This window comes from Suricata suricatta, chromosome 1 (assembly GCF_006229205.1).
Source record: "Suricata suricatta isolate VVHF042 chromosome 1, meerkat_22Aug2017_6uvM2_HiC, whole genome shotgun sequence".
NCBI lineage: Eukaryota > Metazoa > Chordata > Mammalia > Carnivora > Herpestidae > Suricata > Suricata suricatta.
In genome coordinates this window covers 9,439,386-9,459,252 of record NC_043700.1, presented here as the reverse complement: position 1 = coordinate 9,459,252, position 19,867 = coordinate 9,439,386, and the positions used below count along the sequence as shown (strand labels likewise).

At 38.3% G+C, this 19,867-nt stretch overlaps 1 protein-coding gene across 4 annotated transcripts in view; it reads left to right on the top strand.

The window, feature by feature from the left end:
- Positions 1 to 7,773: 7,773 nt before the first annotated feature.
- Positions 7,774 to 19,867, top strand: part of LOC115299702 (putative uncharacterized protein FLJ31958) — a 184,279-nt gene continuing 172,185 nt past the window's right edge. For 3 of the 4 annotated variants that reach the window (XM_029950714.1, XM_029950151.1, XM_029949501.1), the window contains exons 1-3: positions 7,774 to 8,122; positions 8,486 to 8,548; positions 11,736 to 11,799. In XM_029950714.1, the coding sequence (XP_029806574.1) occupies positions 7,865 to 8,122; positions 8,486 to 8,548; positions 11,736 to 11,798 (384 nt within the window). In that variant the 5' untranslated portion in view covers positions 7,774 to 7,864 and the 3' untranslated portion in view covers position 11,799. The remainder of the gene's footprint in view (positions 8,123 to 8,485; positions 8,549 to 11,735; positions 11,800 to 19,867) is intronic. The other variant, XM_029951380.1, reaches the window with a different exon arrangement.

Below are 19,867 nucleotides of genomic sequence, written 5' to 3'. Positions count from 1 at the left end.
CCATATCATCTTGATTTCTGATTTTATGAAAATTCTCAAGTGTGAAAGTCATAGTCTTACAATTTAATCTATCATAGTTCCCAGACAGGCTGCAAATGGGAACAGAGTTCTATATGATGGAGGTATAAGATATAACACAAAACACGTATGTGAGGTTTAACGTCAGGAATGAAAACAACAAGGAAGCACAAGGAAGTAAGAGGGAGTTTGGAAAAGATCACCAGTGTGGTACTTAGAGACCCTGATAGATGGTCTTAACAGGAATCTGAATTTAATGCTGAATGACGCTGAACTATTGGGATAGGGATAGAATCCCTAAAAACCACATCATTCATCTTTTCAATATAATTCAGTGAATTAGCATCACTATACCTTATTCTTTGCACATCCCAGCCAGCAGTAAAATTCTTCACCAAAACCACATCTGCACACCTTTTATGAATATCACTGCAACTCTTTGATTTTCCTTTGCCTAGCTTTGGTCCTAATACTTCAGACAAACCTCATTTTTGCTCTATGGGAATAACAATATGTGTGGAGCTTATTTTAACAAAAATTTTTGAAAAATATGCACAGAGCATAAATTTTTCTTATCTTGACAGTGAATTTTAAGGCTTAGAAAAATTCTTGCTTATTCTGTGAATGAGAAAGTTCAATAGGAAAAAGTGTTCTTTTCCTTTCTGTTTGTTTCAATTCTAAACAATTAATTGGTTATTGTAGTAAAAATATTTTTTCCATTTTCCAATCAACTTTTTCCTGCATCCATGAAGTAAAATAGGAGAGTCAGCACATTAATAATTACTTGATAATGCTCCTAAACAGTTAAGACTAAACCTATCCTTAGAGTAAGAACACAGCTCCTAGAATGTCTACGACTTATGAAGTATCAGAAGGAGACTCACATGAAGGAGTAAGGCCACATTTATTTTCTTAGGGTTTCTTCTTTCTTTGTTAGGTGGGGGTGTTGGGGGGGAAGCCTCAACATCAGAATAACATCCTATTTCTGGAAGGTGCTCAATTCCATAGGTGGGGATCAAGAGGAAACATATGAACTTGGTGCAACCTTGCCCCTCCTGAACAGAGTAGAATAATGAACACTAATTCTTTCTAGAAATATTTGTCTCTACTAAGCCATTCACCCTCATCATCATGGTTCAAAAAATAATTTGTATAATTTAAATAAGAGCCTACTTCCCCAGGCCTACATATTTCTCTGTACAGAGATCAAGAGAGATCCTAGATACCCACCCTTCCATCCTTTCATGTAAAGTATCACCATCTCTTTATGTGATGAGTCTACCAAGACCTCAGGACTTTTATTTCTGATCATCTCAGTAACAATAGGAAGATCAATCCTATCACCCAGATTCTAAATCAGCCTTATAAGTTTTGCATGTTTCTACCAGTCCCTTTTCCCTATTTCTCCCCCACACTCGTGGACACTTTTCAGCGTTCCCTTATAATTCATAGTTGCCCAAATCCTCAGTGTCTTTGAACTCTCTTCTCAACATTTTGCTCTATGGTGAATTTGACCTTCTTCTGAAGATTTTATATGTTCCCTGAAGCCCGCTCAAGTGGTGGCTCATTTTTCTTTGTTTCTTTTTCAACTCAGAGATCACCAAGTAGGATAAATGCTACAAAATGACACCTAGGCATATAATTTTCAAAGTGCCAGAAAAATCAAAGCTAAAAAAAAAACTTGAAGGAAACCAGAAGTGGAAGGGGAATAAAAGCAACTTACCTATAGACCAACAAAATTTAGAATTACATCCTACTTCTTCTAAGAAACTGTGTAAGCAAGAAGAGAATGAATTACACATTTAAAATATTGAGGGGAAAACATCAACCTAGAATTCTGTACCCTGTGAAATTCGGCAAGAGATATCAAAAGAGTTTGTTTAGAGAGAAGGGAAAAGATATAGATTGGAAATTCAGATCTATGAAAAAGCATTAAAGAGAACGTCAGCAAAGACAAAATTAAAACTTTTCTTATTACTGTTAATTGATCTGACAGATAACAGTTCAGAATAGTCTGAACAATGGTTTTGATTATATACGCTTATGTGTATATTTTATGAATATATAAATGATTATGTATGCCCATATATAAGTGAAACAAACAAGAGACCACAGGGACGAATTAGGATTATTGTGTTGTTGTAAAGAACTCGTGCTATCTGTGAAATGATATACTGTTATTTGAAAGAGGATATGGATTAGATATAAAGGTATATTGGAAACTCCAGGGCAGTCACTGAAAAAGTTACAAAATATAAGTGAACATGATATACTAAAAGAGGAAAGAAAAATGACATCATAAATGTTCAATTAAAATCACCAAACACAGAAAAAAATGGAAGATAAAAATAGAAATATGAAAAAATAGTAAAATACAATAACCCAAGTATGTATATAGAGAGAGATTTAGACATATGCTTGAATCTCATCTTATTTTAATATAGACACTTTCCTCCTTCTCTCTCTTTCTCTCTCTGTTTCTTTTTCTATTTCTTTCTTTCTTGGCTTCCCTGTGGAATAATTGCTATTTGGAGAGATGCACAATGACACCCTGTAGGACAGAGAAAGAAGTAAAGGTTTAGAGGAGTATTTAACATAGAGGCAGCATTTACACTGACATTTAAGGATGCAGAAGAGTCCAATAAACTTGGTGAGTTCAAGCCATCTAAGAATAAGGGATTGAGGATACCAATCAGCATTCTTAGAGTAGGAGCCACTGTTATTTTAGAAGCAATTTTTTCAGTACTTAGGGTACACTCAATATATATTGTTGGAACCCAAACTTTAGAGAAATTTATTGAATCCCGCACAATATAAAGGGTAAATTTATTCCATTGAGGAGTGTGTGAAGGAGGGTAAGGAGATCCAAGAAAATGAAAGAAAATTAGTTGTATGGATAAAAAAGTTTCTTGAGGAAAGAATATTTTTGGTGTGATTCCTGAAATAAATATGATTCAACCTTATAAAATCTTAATAAAGTACATATTGTTTATAAGTACTCCTTATTTTAGGAAAATTTTAAGATGGATTAAACTCAGAAAGATGAGAAGTTTAGATCTACAACTTTGTAGATGCATGGCAATGTCAGGTGAGAAGCTGGAGGAGAAAGATTTGGCATCAGGGTTAACTGAGAATCTTTTGTTTTAGAAATTAGTTATTTTTTTTCTAATTGGTTTTATTTCTGAAAATAAAAATGTTCACAACAGCTTTATAAACAATAGTAGCAAATTTCCTATGGCATTTCTCCCTGTAGAAATTCTTTTTTAAATTAGCTGTAAACCTAATGCTTTGTGGAACCTGCTTTGGGGACGGATGGCTTCACTACCAAAAGTGAACACCAACATAAATAAAAAAAATACAAATGTAATCTATAACTATTTGTGGAAAATACATTTTGTTAACTAAATAAGTAGAAATAGCTAGAACCAAGGGAAGGGTTTCATTTGCAATGATTTCATTCCTTAAAATAAATGCCTGTGGAAGAGTTTGTTCTTTCCTTTATTTGGTCAGTATTATTAGTCAGAAGAGACTGGGTTTGTGCAATAATAGGTAAATTCTGAAGATCTTAGTACTTAAGAAAAACTGCTTGTGTCTGTTTCATAGTTTGATTAGTCTGAAAATAAATTAGGAGGTAGGTGAATGAGGGTTGAGCGACTCTCCTTTATGGTCTGATACTTTATTTGTTTGTTTTTTTATTTGTTTTTAATTAGGCTCCATGTCCTACATGGAGCCCGACTGGGGCTTGAACTCACAACCCTGAGATTAAGAGTCAGATGTTTACCTGGCTGAGCCACTCAAGCACCCCAATATTTTTCTAAAGTATAAGATGTTTGCATGTTCTATTTTCATCACCCCTTAACTGTTTGGTTGAGAAAATTTGAAAAACACTTTTATCAACAGTTGAATTGTATATTTGCCTTGGATCCAAATAGCGAAAAGTTGTCTCATGTCACTGGTGAGAATAAATTATATGACCCCGGCTAAACATATGAGAACAAGGAAATGTACATATCTTTGGTAAGACTAACACTTTTTCTGGCAAAATATTCTATAAGTTTGTTGGGGAAACTTTTGGTTAGATTTTAGGTGGTTATGAAATAAAAGAATCATTTCATCATGAGTTTGGATATTGGAAACCACTTCCTCTTACCATACTTTAGTACTAAATTTTATTTATTTGTTTTTTGGTTTTTTTACTTTATTTTTAAAGAGACAGAGTGTGAGGGGAGGAGGGGAAGAGAGAAAAGGAGAATCTCAAGCAGGTTCTATGCAGGGGCTCAAATTGAAACTCATAAACCATTAGATCATGACCTGAGCCAAAATCAAGAGTCAGGCACTTAACCAACTGAGCCACCTGGACACCTCAATACTAAATTTTACTGATCATATATTCACATTTAGGAAAAATTCACTGTAAGAGATAAAAAAGGGATAGTTAGGAGTGAAGGAAACTGTCATCTACCTGAGATGCAAAGATGGAAAGTGTGGCATACTGAAATTATATAACTAATAATAGGAAGGAATTTCATTTATTGGACTATTGCTTAGGTTGCAAATACACATAGTATTATTTCATACTATGTAATACAATATAAAGAAAGTTTGGAACTAATTTGAGATTGATTGCTCCTATTAAAATTTAAATCAGCAAATATTTTTTTGTGGATTTACTCCATTCAAAGCACCATACTAAACACTGGGAATTAAAATTATCAAACTGTTGACATAATATCCAAATATAGATAGAAATTCACATTCTACTGAGGGAGACAAATACAGCCACTTTAAAACAAAGCAGATAAATGATCGTCATATTAAATGTGCTTTTAAAGGGAACATAGGAGACAGATAATATTTTAGACCTAAGAAATTGAGAATTTTCCAGGGAAGAGTTTCTCACTGAGTAATGGTCAGATATTGGGGTGCCTGAGTGGCTTAAGTTGTTTAAGTGTCTGACTCTTGATTTGGCTCATGGAATGAAGTCCTGCTTTGTGAGATCCAGCCCCACATCAGGCTCTACACTGATGGTCTGGAGCTTGCTTAGGATTTTCTCTTCCTCTCTGTCCCTGTCTCTGCCCCTCCCCTGCTCTCTCTTTCTCAAAATAAATGAATAAACTTAAAAAATATGTATTAATATTTATTATTAGTGGTAGATAATCCATTTGATTCTTGCTCTGTGCCAGATGCTATTCACAGTTTATATACATTAATCCTTACACAATTGTGTAAAATAGGTTACATTCTTTTCATTTACAGAGCACAAGTTGAGAGGTTAAGTAACTTACAAGTTTACACATCTACTGAGTTACGGATCTGAGTTTCAACTCCACACTGTGGCTGGTCAATCAAAAAACGTTAAAGTGAATTTAGTATTAGAACGCTTTGATTGTTTTCATTATTATTATTACATACTTTATTTAGCACATGTTGATCTACATAGTCAGATCTTTTCTCTATTAAAACAAAACCAAATCTAACACCAGCCTATAGAGCACATTGGAATAAGTAAAACCAAAAAGTTGGTAATAGCTTTTCAGGCCTGAATTATTGCTAATATGATTTAGGAACGTGTTAGTGAAGTCAAATAAAGAAGTGAAAAACATGGTTTTGTTTGACTCAAAAACGACTTGGAGAAAATAAAAACATACTGTTCACTGGAGGGAAATAAATAAAATAACTTTCAAATATCAAACAGATCAGAGTGGAAATTGTGGTAATTAAGAAATGAGAATTAAGAAATGAAAATCAACTTACAAAAGCACATAATGTGTTCTTAAGGAAGGAAGAAAGTTTAAAAGGACTAGAGAAAGAACAGAACAAAGTAGGCACCAGGAATAAAAATAAGAGTTGGGAGTTTATACTAGTAAAATATTTTAAGTGGGGCATTATAATATTTAAAAATCTAGGAGAATAACCAAATATACAAGCTTAATAATTTTTTAGAATCACAGTAAAGTACCTTTTAAAATACATTCAGACCTACTTCAGTTTCCTGGACTGTGGTGGCAAAGATTACTTGGACCAATTCTCTCGCTAAAAGCATCTTAAAATGCTGGGTAAATTATTTTTAAAAATAATTTATTAAAGGGAAGGGATTATCAGGCCCGCATCTAGAGGAAAGTAAAAAATGGAGCAAGATGGACAGCACATGGGGCACCTGGGTGGTTCAGTGGGTTAAGCATCTGGCTTCCGCTCAGGGCATGATCTCATGGTTAGTGGGTTCTAGCTCAGCATCGGGCTCTGTGCTGACAGCTAGCTCAGAGCCTGGACCCTGCTTCAGATTCTGTGTCTCCCTCTCTCTGACCCTCCCCTGCTCATGCTGCCTCTCTCTGACTCTCAAAAATAAATACAAAACATTAAAAAAATTAAAAAAAAAAAAACGATGGACAGCACACTACAACCCTGAGGACATTCAGTAATGAGGACACATTTAAACTCACTTGGAAATCTTTTGGTTTGAGCCCAGCCCAAGGACACCAAGGATGAGAAGCCTACTAGAAATCTGCCCGAAGGCCATATCCTCAGGGTGAGGATCATGACCCTTGCTCCCACAGCCTCAGAAGGTATCGGGGAGGTTTTAGGAGTTCTGTTTGTTTTGTTATTTTTGAAATTCAGTCATGAGCTCATACTGGACTGTGCTCCACATTATAAAATCTGCAATGATCCTTGTGTAGAGAGGGAAGGGGGCAGTGCAAGGACACAACTCAAATGACATTGTGTACGTGTTTCCACATCTATCTACATTCATATCATCATCATCATCATCATCATCATCATCATCATCATCCACTGTTCTGGTCTACAGGGAGTGAGCACAGCATTCTACCCACATGGCAACTACAAACAGGCCAGGTGGCCTGAGGCCCCTTCCTTAACACCACCGTGGAAGGGAGCATGCGACCACGGTGGGAAAGGATTTCACACTGTTCCATCCCCTCTACTGACATCCAGGGAGCATCTAGATCCTTCTAAAATCAGATGTAAAACACAAGGTCAGGAAAATTGGTCTCTGTGCCACCCAAAGCTATTATTAGCCATCATGCATGAACATGGCACTTACAAAAATTTCATAAATCTGAAAACCCCTTAAAAAATAATCCCAGCAACTTAGGTCATCTTAGAGTACTTCATCTCAAATATTTAAAAGATATTTTTTCTAAGTAAAATAGCCCCCAAGAGTCCAATGATTTTTTAAAAAAGGGTTTCTTTTTAATTTAAAAATTTTTTTTAATGTTTTTTATTTATTTTAGATACAGAGAGAGACAGAGCATGAGAGGGGGAGGGGCAGAGAGAGAAGGAGACACAGAACTGGAAGCAGGCTCCAGGCTCTGAGCTAGCTGTCAGCACAGAGCCTGATGCGGGGCTCGAACCCACGAACGTGAGATCTGCCCTGAGCCGAAGTCGGAGGCTTAACTGACTGAGCTACCCAGGCGCCCCTAAAAAAATTTTTTTTGATAAAAATGGAAGATGTAAAATGTGGGAAGAGGAACAATAGAGTTGCTGAATTTGTATCTGAAATTGAGGGGGGGGGGCACAGTCCAGGAGAGGACGCCCTACTCCTGAGGCCTCTCTACCTCATGGCTCAGCTTGCCCCAACTCCGGGGGGCACCCCTGGGGCACAGGGCAAAAGTCGTGAGCAGGAGAGACCCAACGCAAGGCTTCTTTCCCGCGGTGGGAGGTGTTGACGTGTGACGTAAGCCCCCACGACGTAAGGCTCGTGTCTGTGGATACCGTTCCCTAGCTCCAAAAGAACGCCCAGTCCCAGGGGCGCCCGTCATTTCTCCACTTTCTTGGCTTTCTCAGTAGGTCGCACTTTTTCCTGTTGGGGCGGCGGCACCGCTCACCGATGCTGGGGATACACTCTTGGCGCCACCCCTCCTCAGTCTTCCCCGCCGGGGAGGCGGCCTCCATGGAGGAGAGGCGGAGAGCGCAGGCGCGGCGGGTCCACCTGCTGCTGGTTGCCGGCGCCGGAGGGGCTGTACCGCAGCCGGAGGTTCTCGGTGGTGAAGAGTTCTGGAAGGACCCTGACCAGGAGGCGGGCGGCGAGGTTGCCCACGGAGAGGCTCTGCTGCACCATCTCATGCGCCTCCTTGTCCGACAGCAGGTACGGTGAGGGCCCGGGAAGTGGGGCGAGGGGCCCACCAGCTCGTCCAGGGGGGTGTTGCACCAAAGATACACACCAAAGTTCCGTGTGTGTACCTGTCGGACACCCAGGCTCTGGGAGCTGTGTGAGCCCCTCCCATCGGTAGTACATCCCTGTTCCTCAGGGCAAGCCCAGGCCTCGGGCCCTCTTGGGGATACTTGGCATTGGAAGGTCACAGGTCATTCAAATGGGGCTCCCCTGCTATCCCTTGCCAGAGTCCACTCAGTTGTCCCCTCAGACCCCCTAGAAGCTCTGCTGCCCTACATCGGGCCAGTCCCTTGGCCTCGGAGTAAGATGTCTCTTTTCTGCTCACTGGGCGGGCAGGTCAGACTGCTCCAGGCCAGTGGCATCCTCTCCAGGACTTCCAGTCGGGAAATTCCCCAGCAGGTAAAGTCTGACAAACAATTCTTTTTACGTACCTGACTTTGGGGTCCAGATCCCTACGAGGGAAAGGAGACAGTGTAACCCAAGCTGAATACATCCTTCCAGAAACTCAGAAAATGAACTGAATCACACAGGGTAGTCCTAAGACCCTTGTGGAATGTTGCAGATTTAATAATCTAGTGGCCTAATGTTTTGCTACCATAAAATGCATAAATAATAGAAACAATCTGTGAATTTTCCTTATACAACTGAAAAGGACTTCAGTTCTGGTGGCAATATGACTAATTTTGCCTGCACCCAGAGGCCTTTTTCCCCTCTCTCTCTAGGACAAGATTTTGAGCAATGTAAAGTTGCTGATCTAATTTTAGTAAATTTGCTTTGAAATGTCATTTACTGATTATTTCTGTTGAAGCTGCAGCCCTACATTATTGCAATTTAGAAATGCACAGGGACGTCATGACTCTCCCACCTATACACACCCACGCACACGTGCACATACATTTTCTCCTTAGGAAAAAACTTAAGTGGGGTGAAGGGGGCCCATAGGAATAGCAAGCTCAGCCTCTTTGTGCCTGGGAAGAAGGGACTAGAGCAGCCAGGAAACTCACCTTTTCCTCCTCACTTGGGGCTCTCTCTATGCCTTAGTCTCTCCAACACACGCATGCGTGCATGCGCGCGTGCGCGGGCACCCCCTACCCAAAGATGGCGGTGGCACTGTCCACTGTCGCCTGCCAGGCCTGTTGGTTGGAGAGTGCCCTGGCATTTGTTCTGGTCTCTAGGATGTGTCCAAGAGGATTCCAAGTCACGCGAAAATTGCCCTGCTTTCTAGAGGGTGGACTCTGACCCTGCAACCTCAGACGCACAATCATTTATTAATAAAAAGCCCTCCCTACCCACGTTAGAGAAATCCACAGGTTCTAGGAACGAAATGTGTTTCTTCACAACCTAGAGCATGTTCCGTTTTTGGAAGCTATATTTTGGTGGTTTCCTTACCACCTTCCCTGTGTAGGGCTTCTTCTCCCCCCCCCCACCCCCAAACCCAGCGTCCCGTTTAGAGAAGAGAGGTGGACACATCTGGGAAGCTGTCTCCTGTCCCTCTGGACTCTCTCACCAGGGAACAGCTGCGGGTGTCTGTCTGTACGGCGTCCTCGGTTCTCCAGCCGCACACGGCGGCTCCACGCTCCAGGGCAGTTTTTTCTAAATGAAGCAATAGAAGTATGAAATGCTTACTTTTTTCAAAATTTAATGTTTTCCATTAAATGTGTTGGTAAGCCCCTTCCCGTCCCCATCTATCTTCTTTGGTTTTTACTTGTTTGGGAGTTATTTTTTTCCTTGTATATGGAGAACTAAATAATTAGCCCAGACACATTCTGATGTTAAGTGAAACAGCCGGTCACAATAGGTGTGTCCCTCGTTTTCTTTGTTAGTAAGTTTTAGAAGAATGTATGAAGGTAGAGATGGATGTACTAAGTGTTCTAATCCTGCTTCAGTTCACTTTGGCTGTGTCTACCTGACAACAAACGTTTGACGGGAAATAAAGTTGCCTAGTGTCAGGGGCAATAGGGTGCCCCTCCCCCCTTCCGTGTTGGCCCCAAATCTTCCTTTCTTCTTAAGTTTGGGTGGAGGGGGTGCCGCATCAGCAGCAATCATCAATCAATCAACCAATGGGATCTACTTTGGTGAAAGGATTAGCTGTTTCCATGGTAAGAGTCACTGGCCTGACCACACCGCAGCATGGCCACTTGGGTTCCTCTAGAGATGGCCTCAGCTTCCACCTCCCTCCCCTTCAAATGTTGCTTCTTGTCTGATTGGGATGGGGTCCTGAGACCCCCGATGAGAAGTTACTGAGATCTCTCACCCTGCCGGGCTGTGTGGAGAGCCGTGTGAGGTGGAGGTGGGGACCAAGGGGCTGGTCCTGCCATTTGGAAATATTGCCTCGTGTAGATCCAGCCTTAATGTTTTTCTGACATCCTAGTGATAGCAGCCCCTGCACAAAGTGGATAGCAGAGTTAATACTGTGAGGAGACAAAATGATGGGAATAGTTTTACCAAAGATAATGAAATACCGCATAATGTCTGCATTTTACCATTGATTTGAGTGCATCCTTAGAAAACTGAATATAACAAAAACCCAGGACATTTTTGGAAACTGTATGCTCTCTAGCAACTGTGTGTGAATTTTTATACAAACACTGTTTTATGAGTTACATAAAGTGTTATAAAAATAGAAAAAAAAATAAAATCTGCAATTAAAGACCTGAGATGGGAGTCTAGGATATAGATGAAGACAGGGAGGCAGGTGAAAATACAAGGTAGGTAAATGAAAAGTAAAATGTCTGATATTTAAACAATGGTTAAATGTTGTTTATTTTATTTTTTTATAATAGTTTATTGTCAAATTTCCACATAACACCCAGTGCTTTTCCCCACAAGTGGCCCCCACCATGACCATCACCCCCTCCGCCTTCAGTCCATGGTTCATTTTCAGTATTCACTAGTCTCCCTTGATCTGTGTCCCTCACTCTCCCCTGCTCTCTTTCCCCCTTCCTCTCCCCATGGTCCCCTGCCAGGTCTCTCCTGTTAGACCTATGAATGCAAACATATGGTATCTGTCCTTCTCTGCCTGACTTATTTCGCTTAGCATGACACGTTTAGAGTATGTTTATCAGAAAATCATTTCATATTCACAACACTTGTATAGGAAAATTTATTTTATACAATTTGATACTAGATACAGGGCAGTTCAATCTTATCCAATGTCAGAGAATTAAGCAGGATTTGAGCTGGTGGACCAAGCAATATATTTTGACTTAAAGTTCCTCAGTCCTTCAATTAAACATATAATCTTGGAGAAAGAGAAATCTTGATTTTACTTTTAATAATTATGCTTATAATTGCTAAATTTCTCTCTTGCCATATATGTGTGTGTATGTATAGTATAGATTATGATATATTTGTGTATATTTGGTATAATATTATATAGAGTATATCCTATAGGTAAATTAAATTATACATAGTATACCTATTAAATTATACATATTAGAAATTCCATATATATATTTATATTGTTTATCACAGCATATATAAAATGGCAATAAACTGAGGAGAGAGTTTTTGGTTTTGTGGGAAGAGACATATGATAAAATGAAGGGTAAGAAACTTTAATAGTTACTGTAAATAACTATTGCAGATTACCAGTCAGATACAAGCCATACAAGATGAAGCTGTAGCAAGAAAGCCAGATGTTTACTAAGGTAAAATGCCCAGGGCACCTGGGTGCCTCTGTCATTAAGCTTTTGAATCTTGATTTCTACTCCAGTCATGATCTCAGGGTTCTTGAGTTCAGGCCCTGCCTCAGGCTCTGTGCTGATGGTGCAGAGCCTGCTTGGGATTCTCTCACTCCTTCCCTTTCTCCCCCTCTCTCTGCCACCCCCGCCCTCGCCAACATCCTGCACTTGCTCTTGCACGCTCTCTCTCTCTCAAAATTAATGAAATTAAAAAAAAAAACTTTAAAATTAAGATAAAATACCCAACACATTGTATTGGAACCTAAAAACCTAAAACAGAGTTCAGACAGGACACGTCATTCTTACTTACCTATTCGGTCTTTAGTTCTGACTTTGCAATATCAGTGACTCTTATTCATGGGTGTGAAACTGTAAATATTCTGTTGGTGAAAACTGAGGCAGTAATCAAGCTTCTGCTCACCATGCCATCCGCATCTGGGAAAGGTAAAGGTACAACTGAAGACCATGGTTGCAGTATTTGTTAATGCAAATGATAACCTTATCTTGACCTTTACAAAGACAGCAAGAATGAAAGCAAAAGGACTTAGGATAGACTGCAGTTTGGAGTGATGTGTCTCAAAAGTTGAAGGCCGTGACACAGATTGGTGGTGTTTTAGGCAGAATGTTATTTAAAAAATCCTACTTGGGGGTGCCTGTGTGGCTCAGCGGGTTAGGCATCCAAGTTTGGCTCAGGTCATGATCTCATGGTTCATGAGTTCCAGCCCCACTTTGGGCTCTGTGCTGACTGCTCAAAACCTGGAGGCTGCTTCAGGGTCTGCATTTCCCTCTCTCTCTCTCTGCCCCTCCTCTACTAGCACTCAGCCTCCCTCTATCTCTCAAAAATGAATACAAGTTAGAAAATATAGAAAATCCTGCCCGACCTATTTTTTAATAAGTTCTAACTTACTAGTTTATTTCACTATTTCTACTCCTTTATTAGATGTATGATAATCCCTTTGAGGTGAATAATGTCCATAATCAAAATAATTTCCATATGATTTAAGAAATATATGTAATAAAGCTATTTGATGTGAATAATGTCCATAATCAAAATAATTTCCATATGATTTAAGAAATACATGTAATAAAGCTATCTGATGATAAAAAATAACAGTTGAAGGCAAGTGTATTAAGGATATTATCTTAGCAACATTAATTTAAATGTGTTTATATGACATGGGGAAGGAAAAAAGATATATGTGACTATATTTTTATACTTATAATTTTTTTCAAAATTAGAAAGCTCTTAGTTTTATCAGTCTTATATACAAAAATAGCATTAACTTTTGCAATAACATCTTTAAATATGAAGGACAATGATGCATTTTACATAAAAGCTTGTCACAGTGTATCTAACATTTTAAAATGCAGAAAAGAAACCATTATGATAAGATGAATTACTTTCTCAAATAGCCCAATGAATGGAATCCAAAAGTTATTAAGAATGACATTGGTAAAATAGTGTATTGGAGATTTTATTATACAATTTTAATTTAAAAAGAGTGGTCAAATTTTGTCTGGTTTCATATATAAGACATTCAACCATGAAAATAAGTGCTGCCATTGTATGCAGAAACTAATTAGGGTGTGGCTAATGGAAATAAGTCAGCAGTCAGAATAAGAGTCATTCAGATGAAAATTTCAATGTGCTTTGCTTATTCTTTGTATTCTTTTTCCGATTAGGTTCCAGGACATTCACTGTCAGTACAGAAAAGCAGAGCGTATTCTGTATAGGCATGTGGTAGTATCAGTCATTCACAGCCACTAGTTGTGTCCGATTAACATGCCACATCAGGAATTGTAATTATTTCAGACATAGAATAACCTTTTCCATTACACTTGTACTATGACCTTTCCTCCAATCAGTCTAACTTGTCTAGTGTTTTCTCTCTCTCTTCTCTTCCTTCAATTTAAAATTTCCCTATGTGGCATATATTTTTACATTCTTCTCCCTAAAATCATGCCTTTAGATAAAAGCCAATTGCGTTTTTTTGTTTGGTGTTTATTTTCTGTAGAATGCCTCCAAGGTATCTGTATAATTGGCCAGTTCTTTTGTCCAGCCAATTGCCTACCCTTGTCATGACAGATCAAGTAGGCAAGGGAAAGGAGATAAATTAGGGTAATACGAAAGAAACTTGAGAAGAATCTTCTATGAGGAAGATGAACTGTGGGCATCTGGACACAGAAGATAGGAGAAGTTTGACATGAACAAAAATGTATCTGGGGGAAAAAAAAGGAAGTAAAATCAAAGAGACATTTCAAATTGGTCCAAAAAGAGAAATGAGAAAATTAAAGAGAAGGAGGAAACGGGCAAAAAAAAAAAAAGAAAAGAAAAAAAGAAAAAGAAAATCAGCAAGGTCATTCTTCCATCTGTGAAATTAGAAATAAAGAGTAAACCAGGTTCAGAGCAAGCACATCAGCTGTGGTGGGTGAAGGGCACATAGCAAAGTCAGGGTTCAGGGCTGAAAGAGAAGAGAGACAATCAGAGAAGAATTAACATCTGAAAGGAAGTCCAAAGCGAAAGGATAAGCAATCTGAAAAAGCAGGAAGTTTACAGATGGGTGATGCAAAGATAAAAAGGAAATCAGATAGAAAGGAGTACAAGAAAATGTAATATAAACAAAACTCAATTAGATGGACATTGTTGGGGCCAGCAAATGTATAAAAGGAAGAGTGGTATTTTAAGAGTATTGAATATGAAAATATGCAGATACAAATGTCTTAGAAGAAAATCAGCCACTATTAATATACATAATATTAAAAAACAAATATCCAATTATACACATAGGTGTAGCAGCACCCTGTCTGTGAAAGTAAAGAACTCTGAATGACTACAAAAGGATGATGGAAGGTTATATAGACATCAGTTCCCTGGGATCAGGGAAAGGGACCAAATCAGGTTACTGGGTGACAGTTGAGGTTCTTTTCTACCTGTTAGTAAGAGAAATGATATTTTAATGATAGTATACAGAAACTAATCAAGACAATCGGCATTGTAAATAATGTTGAACACAAAAGTTTTGAAAAGGCAGTTTGTTTTTGCGTGTCTTAAAACTAATGCCAACTCATAGGGACAAGTAAGCAAAAGAAGTGAAAAGACCTTGAGCTATATATCATAAGTCAAATTGAAAAAAAAAAGTTTAGAAAGTTTAGAAGCTTTCAAGATAGAGAAAATGTGACAAACAAAGGTATGAGTTGAAGCTATATATTCAGAAGTATGTGTTCATTTGTGTGTGTGTTTTAATTGAAATAAATGCAGACAGGGGCGCCTGAGTGGCTCAGTTGGTTAAAGTCCAGCTCTTGATTTCAGCTCAGGTCATGTTCTTAGGATTCTTGAGATTGAGTTCTGCTGAGGCTCTATGCTTACAAAGCCTGCTCAGGATTCTCTCTTTCCGCCTCTCTCTGCCACTTTGCCGCTTGCTCTCTCCCTTTCTCTCTGAAAATAAGTAAATAAACATAAAAAAAAAGAAAGAAATGCAGACAAATAATCTATCAGAATATAGAAAGTGTAAAAGCACTTAAAAATGTTTGAGTAACTGATGTTCATTAATTATAAACAGAAAGAGATAAATACAAAGAATTGGATGTATGAATATACACATACTCATACAGGAAGAAGAGAAATGACAAAGTCCATGATTTATGAGCTGTTTTAAGCCTAAGAAGAAACAGAAATACTGCCATTTTCTAAAGATATTGACGTTATTCTAATTATTATTTTATTGAAAATATAATCCAAGTATATTTAAACTTGTCTGTATGGTGAATATAACTATGTAAGTCACCCACATAGGTCGCAATACGGTAAAGAAAACATTTCATAAAAAGTTGTTATGGTGTTCTGATCCTTTTAGGAAAATAACCTTTATAAAATTTTTATTCATTTTTGAGAGACCCAGAGAGACAGAGTGCTGGCAGAGGAGGGGCAGAGAGAGAGGGAGACAGAGAATCTGAAGTAGGTTCTGGGCTCTAAGCTGTCAGCATAGAACCCAATGCTGGGCTTGAACCACACATACTGTGAGATCATGACCTGAGCTTAAGTCGGACACTTAACCAACTGAGCCCCCCAAGTGTCCCAGGAAAATAATCTTTAATGTAATACACTCAGCCTTTACACAAATGTATCTTTCTATAACCTTTAGTTATATATGGAGTCAGTCCAAAAATTGATCTATAAAAATTGACCTAACCTTAAGAAAACATAAACATAGAAAAACACATTTATTCAGTAAATAGATAATAGGAATATGCTTTATTTCAGGACTGTGTAGTCCTGTTGGCCTATATATCTTTCATTTGCTAATACTCCATTGTCTTGATTACTGCAGTTTTATAATAAATACTGAGATTAGGTGGTTTAGATACACTGAGTTTGTACTTCTTCCTAGAACTGTTTTGCTACTCTGGTTCCTTTGCTATTCCCTGCTTCGATCTGCCTTTCTTGGATTGCTTAAGCTTTTTATGACTCCATTTTATTTCCTCTGTTGCCTTTAAGTTTTTACATTTTAAAACGGTTGCCCTAGATGTTATATAAGTCTCTATTCGTTAATCGGAGTCTACTTTTAAGGAATAGTATACTACGCACATGATAGTCCTAAACATTCTCTGCAATCCTTGTTATTATTCTCATGCATTTTAGTTTTACAAGTGGCATTGACAAAATATAACGTATTTAATTATTTGGACATGTAGTTATCTTTTACAGCAATATATAAAATTAAACAATGAATTTTATTTTGTCTTCCTTTATTTTGTTTCTGGATTTCATTATTATTTTTTATAGATGTGTGTTTCTGCTTGGACCATATTTCTTTGCCAGAATTTTAACATTTCTTATAGTGTGAGTTCTGCTAGTAATCTCTTCAGTCATTCATTTTGTCCAGAAAGGTCTTTTTTTCCCCTCTTGCTTATTTTTAAATTAAGAAATTTTACTGTTAGAACAGTTTTAGGTTCATAGCAAAATTGAGCAAAAAATGGAGTTTCCATATAGTGTCCCCACCCTTCTCTGCGATTAACATCACACCGCAGAGTGGTATTTGTTACCAGCGACATTGACATATTGTTAACAGCCCAAGTCCAACGTTTCCATTAGGGTCTATCCTTGGTGGTGTACGTTGTCTGAGTTTGGATAATGTTTAATGACATGCATTTGTCATGGTGGTGTCATACAGAATAATATTACTGCCCTGAAGATCTTCTGTACGTATTCGTCCCTCCTTCCTCTCTATCCCTGGCCACTGCTATAGTTTTACTGTCTCTAGACTTAGCTTTTTAAAAAAATTTCATATAATTGGAATCATGCATATCTAACTTTTTCAGATTGCCTTTTTTCCCCCTTAGTAATATGCATTTAAGTTTCCTCCCTATCTTTCCATGACTTGATATTTCTTTTTAGTGCTGAATAATATCCATTTCTCTGGTTATACCACAGTTAATTTATCTACTCCCATATTGAAGGACATCCTGGTGGCTTTCGAGTTTTAGCAATTATAAATAAAGCTGCTCTAAATAGTCACATGCAGGTGTTTGTATGAACTACGTTCTCAGTTTTGGGGGATGAACGTCACAGAGCACATCGCTGAATGATATGGTAAGAGTGTGCTTTCTAAAAAAACTGCCAAGCGGTCTTTGAAAATAGCTGGACCACTTTTCATTCTAATCGGCAACGACTGAGGGTTCCTGTGATTTTACAACATGCTCTATTCGGCATTGTCATTGTTCTTGGATTTTAGCCTTTCTCATGGGTGTGCAGTGGTGTCTCATTGTTGTTTAAATTTGTAATTTCCCAATGACATGGAGCAACTTTTCATTTGCATACTTGACATATGTGTGTCTGTTTTCTTTTGTGAGTTATCTCTTTAAGGTTATGCCCATTTTAAATGAGTTTTTTATTTTCTTATTGTTGCATTCTAAGGGTTTTTTATATGTTTTGCATAACAGTCCTTTTTGACAAGTATGTCTTTTTAAAAAAAACTTTAATGTTTATTTTTGAGGGAGAGAAAGACAGAGCGTGAGCAGGGGAGGGACAGAGAGAGAGGGAGACACAGAATGTGAAGCAGGCTCCAGGCTCCAGGCTATCAGCACAGAGTCTGACACAGGGCTCGAACTCACGGACCGTGAGATCATGACCTGAGCTGAAGTTGGACATCAACCGACTGTGCCACCCAAGCACCCCTGTCAAATGTCTTTTAAAAATATTTTTCCCACTCTATGGCTTGCCTTCTGATTTTTTTGACCTTGTCTTTTCCAAAGCAAAAATTTTTCATTTTAATGAAGTCCAGTTTATCAGTTATTTCTTTCATGGATTGTGCCTTTGGTGTATCTAAATGATCATCAGCATAAAAACTGTCACCTCGATTTCTCCTATGCCATCTTATAGTTTTATGTTTTACATTTGCATCTATGAGCCATTTTTAGTTGGTTTTTGCTAAGGACGTGGGATCCAGATCCAGATTTTTTTTTCATGTGGATGTCCACTTGTTTCAGCATGGTTTGTGTAAGAAGGACTATCTTTCCCCGTTGTATTGCCTTTCCCTGCTGCAAAGGTCAGTTGACTACATTTGTGTGGCTTGATCTCTGGGCTCTCCCTTCTGTTCCATTGATCCAAATGTCTATTCTTTCACTAATACCCACACTGTCTTGATTACTGTAACCTTTTATTAAGTCATCAAATTGAGTATTTTCAGTCTTCTGACTTGATCTTTCCTTCATTATTGAGTAGCCTATTCTGGGTCTTGTGCCTCTCTATATAAACGTTAAAATCAGTTTGTTGATACCCACAAAATAACTTTCTGGGGGAGGTTGCATTGAATTATGATCCAAAAAATATAGAGTCCCTTGACATTGTCGGTAAGTTTTGTGGAAGAAATAAGTAACTTGAGATTTAAAGGAAGGGCAAGAGATAACAGATGAAAAAAGAGGGACTGAAGCTGTGTTTCAGGCTGAGTGCACTTTGTGTACCAGACATTTTTGTGGTATTATTATCAATTTTAAATAAGCTCCATGCTAGGCATGGAGTCCAATGTGAGGTTTGAACTCATGATGCTGAAATTGAGACCTGAGCTGAGATCAAGAGTTGGACACGTAATCATCTGGGTGCTCCCATTTTTGCATCATTGAGGCATATTGAAATCATTCCCACTTTCATACCCTAGGTGTCATCTCTGAGTCATTGGCCATATGAATTGGGGTGGCCTAAGCCAGGGGTCCTCCACCCAGATATTTCAAAGCCTTATTAAAAATATGTGTACACCCTGATATCCTACTATACCTAAGATTACCAGGAGACTTGAGTGGGGATAGCATTGATGGGCTTTGTCATTTATAAAATCAGGAGTGCAGATAAAAGAAGGAAAGCTTTGAAAGCTTCGAGTCCTGCACGGACGATGGCCATCATCAGCCAGCTTTACTTGGAGGACACATCAAATGGAATGTCAGGCTGACTGCATGTTTCGGGAAGTTCCATTAAATGGGAACCTGGAACGTCTCTGTACACTTGCAGATGTGTTTCCTTGGTGGCATAAATACATGCACCCCTCAGGTGTACCACTGCAAAAAAAAAAAAAAAAGATTTCCACTTTCAGTAAATGTATACTGTACCTTAGGAAATAAGATTTGAGAACATGTGATTAAAAATTAAGCCCTAGAGCCTAGGACCATGAAATAACAATAATAGTTCTAAGAAAATGCTTTATGCCTGGAGTCAGCACATGGTGATTGGGAAGAGTTGACCTTCGCAGTAGGTCTTCAGCCTTAAATGAGGGTTATGTCAAAAATAGTATAATAATAATATTTGCACGAATCTAAAGCTACATTGTTTTGAACATAAAAATCTACAGTTTTGGTAAGATTTCTCTGCACAAAGAATGTACTAGCTCAAGACACTTATCTGGCTGCAATTAAGATGCATAGTCAATCATTTCAGTAACTGTACATAATTAGTGCTAAAGCTAGGGGAGAAATGAATAGATACAGAAACCTGGATATGAACAGAGGTGCAAGTTCGGTGGTGGTGGGTGGGGGAGCGATTCTTTTA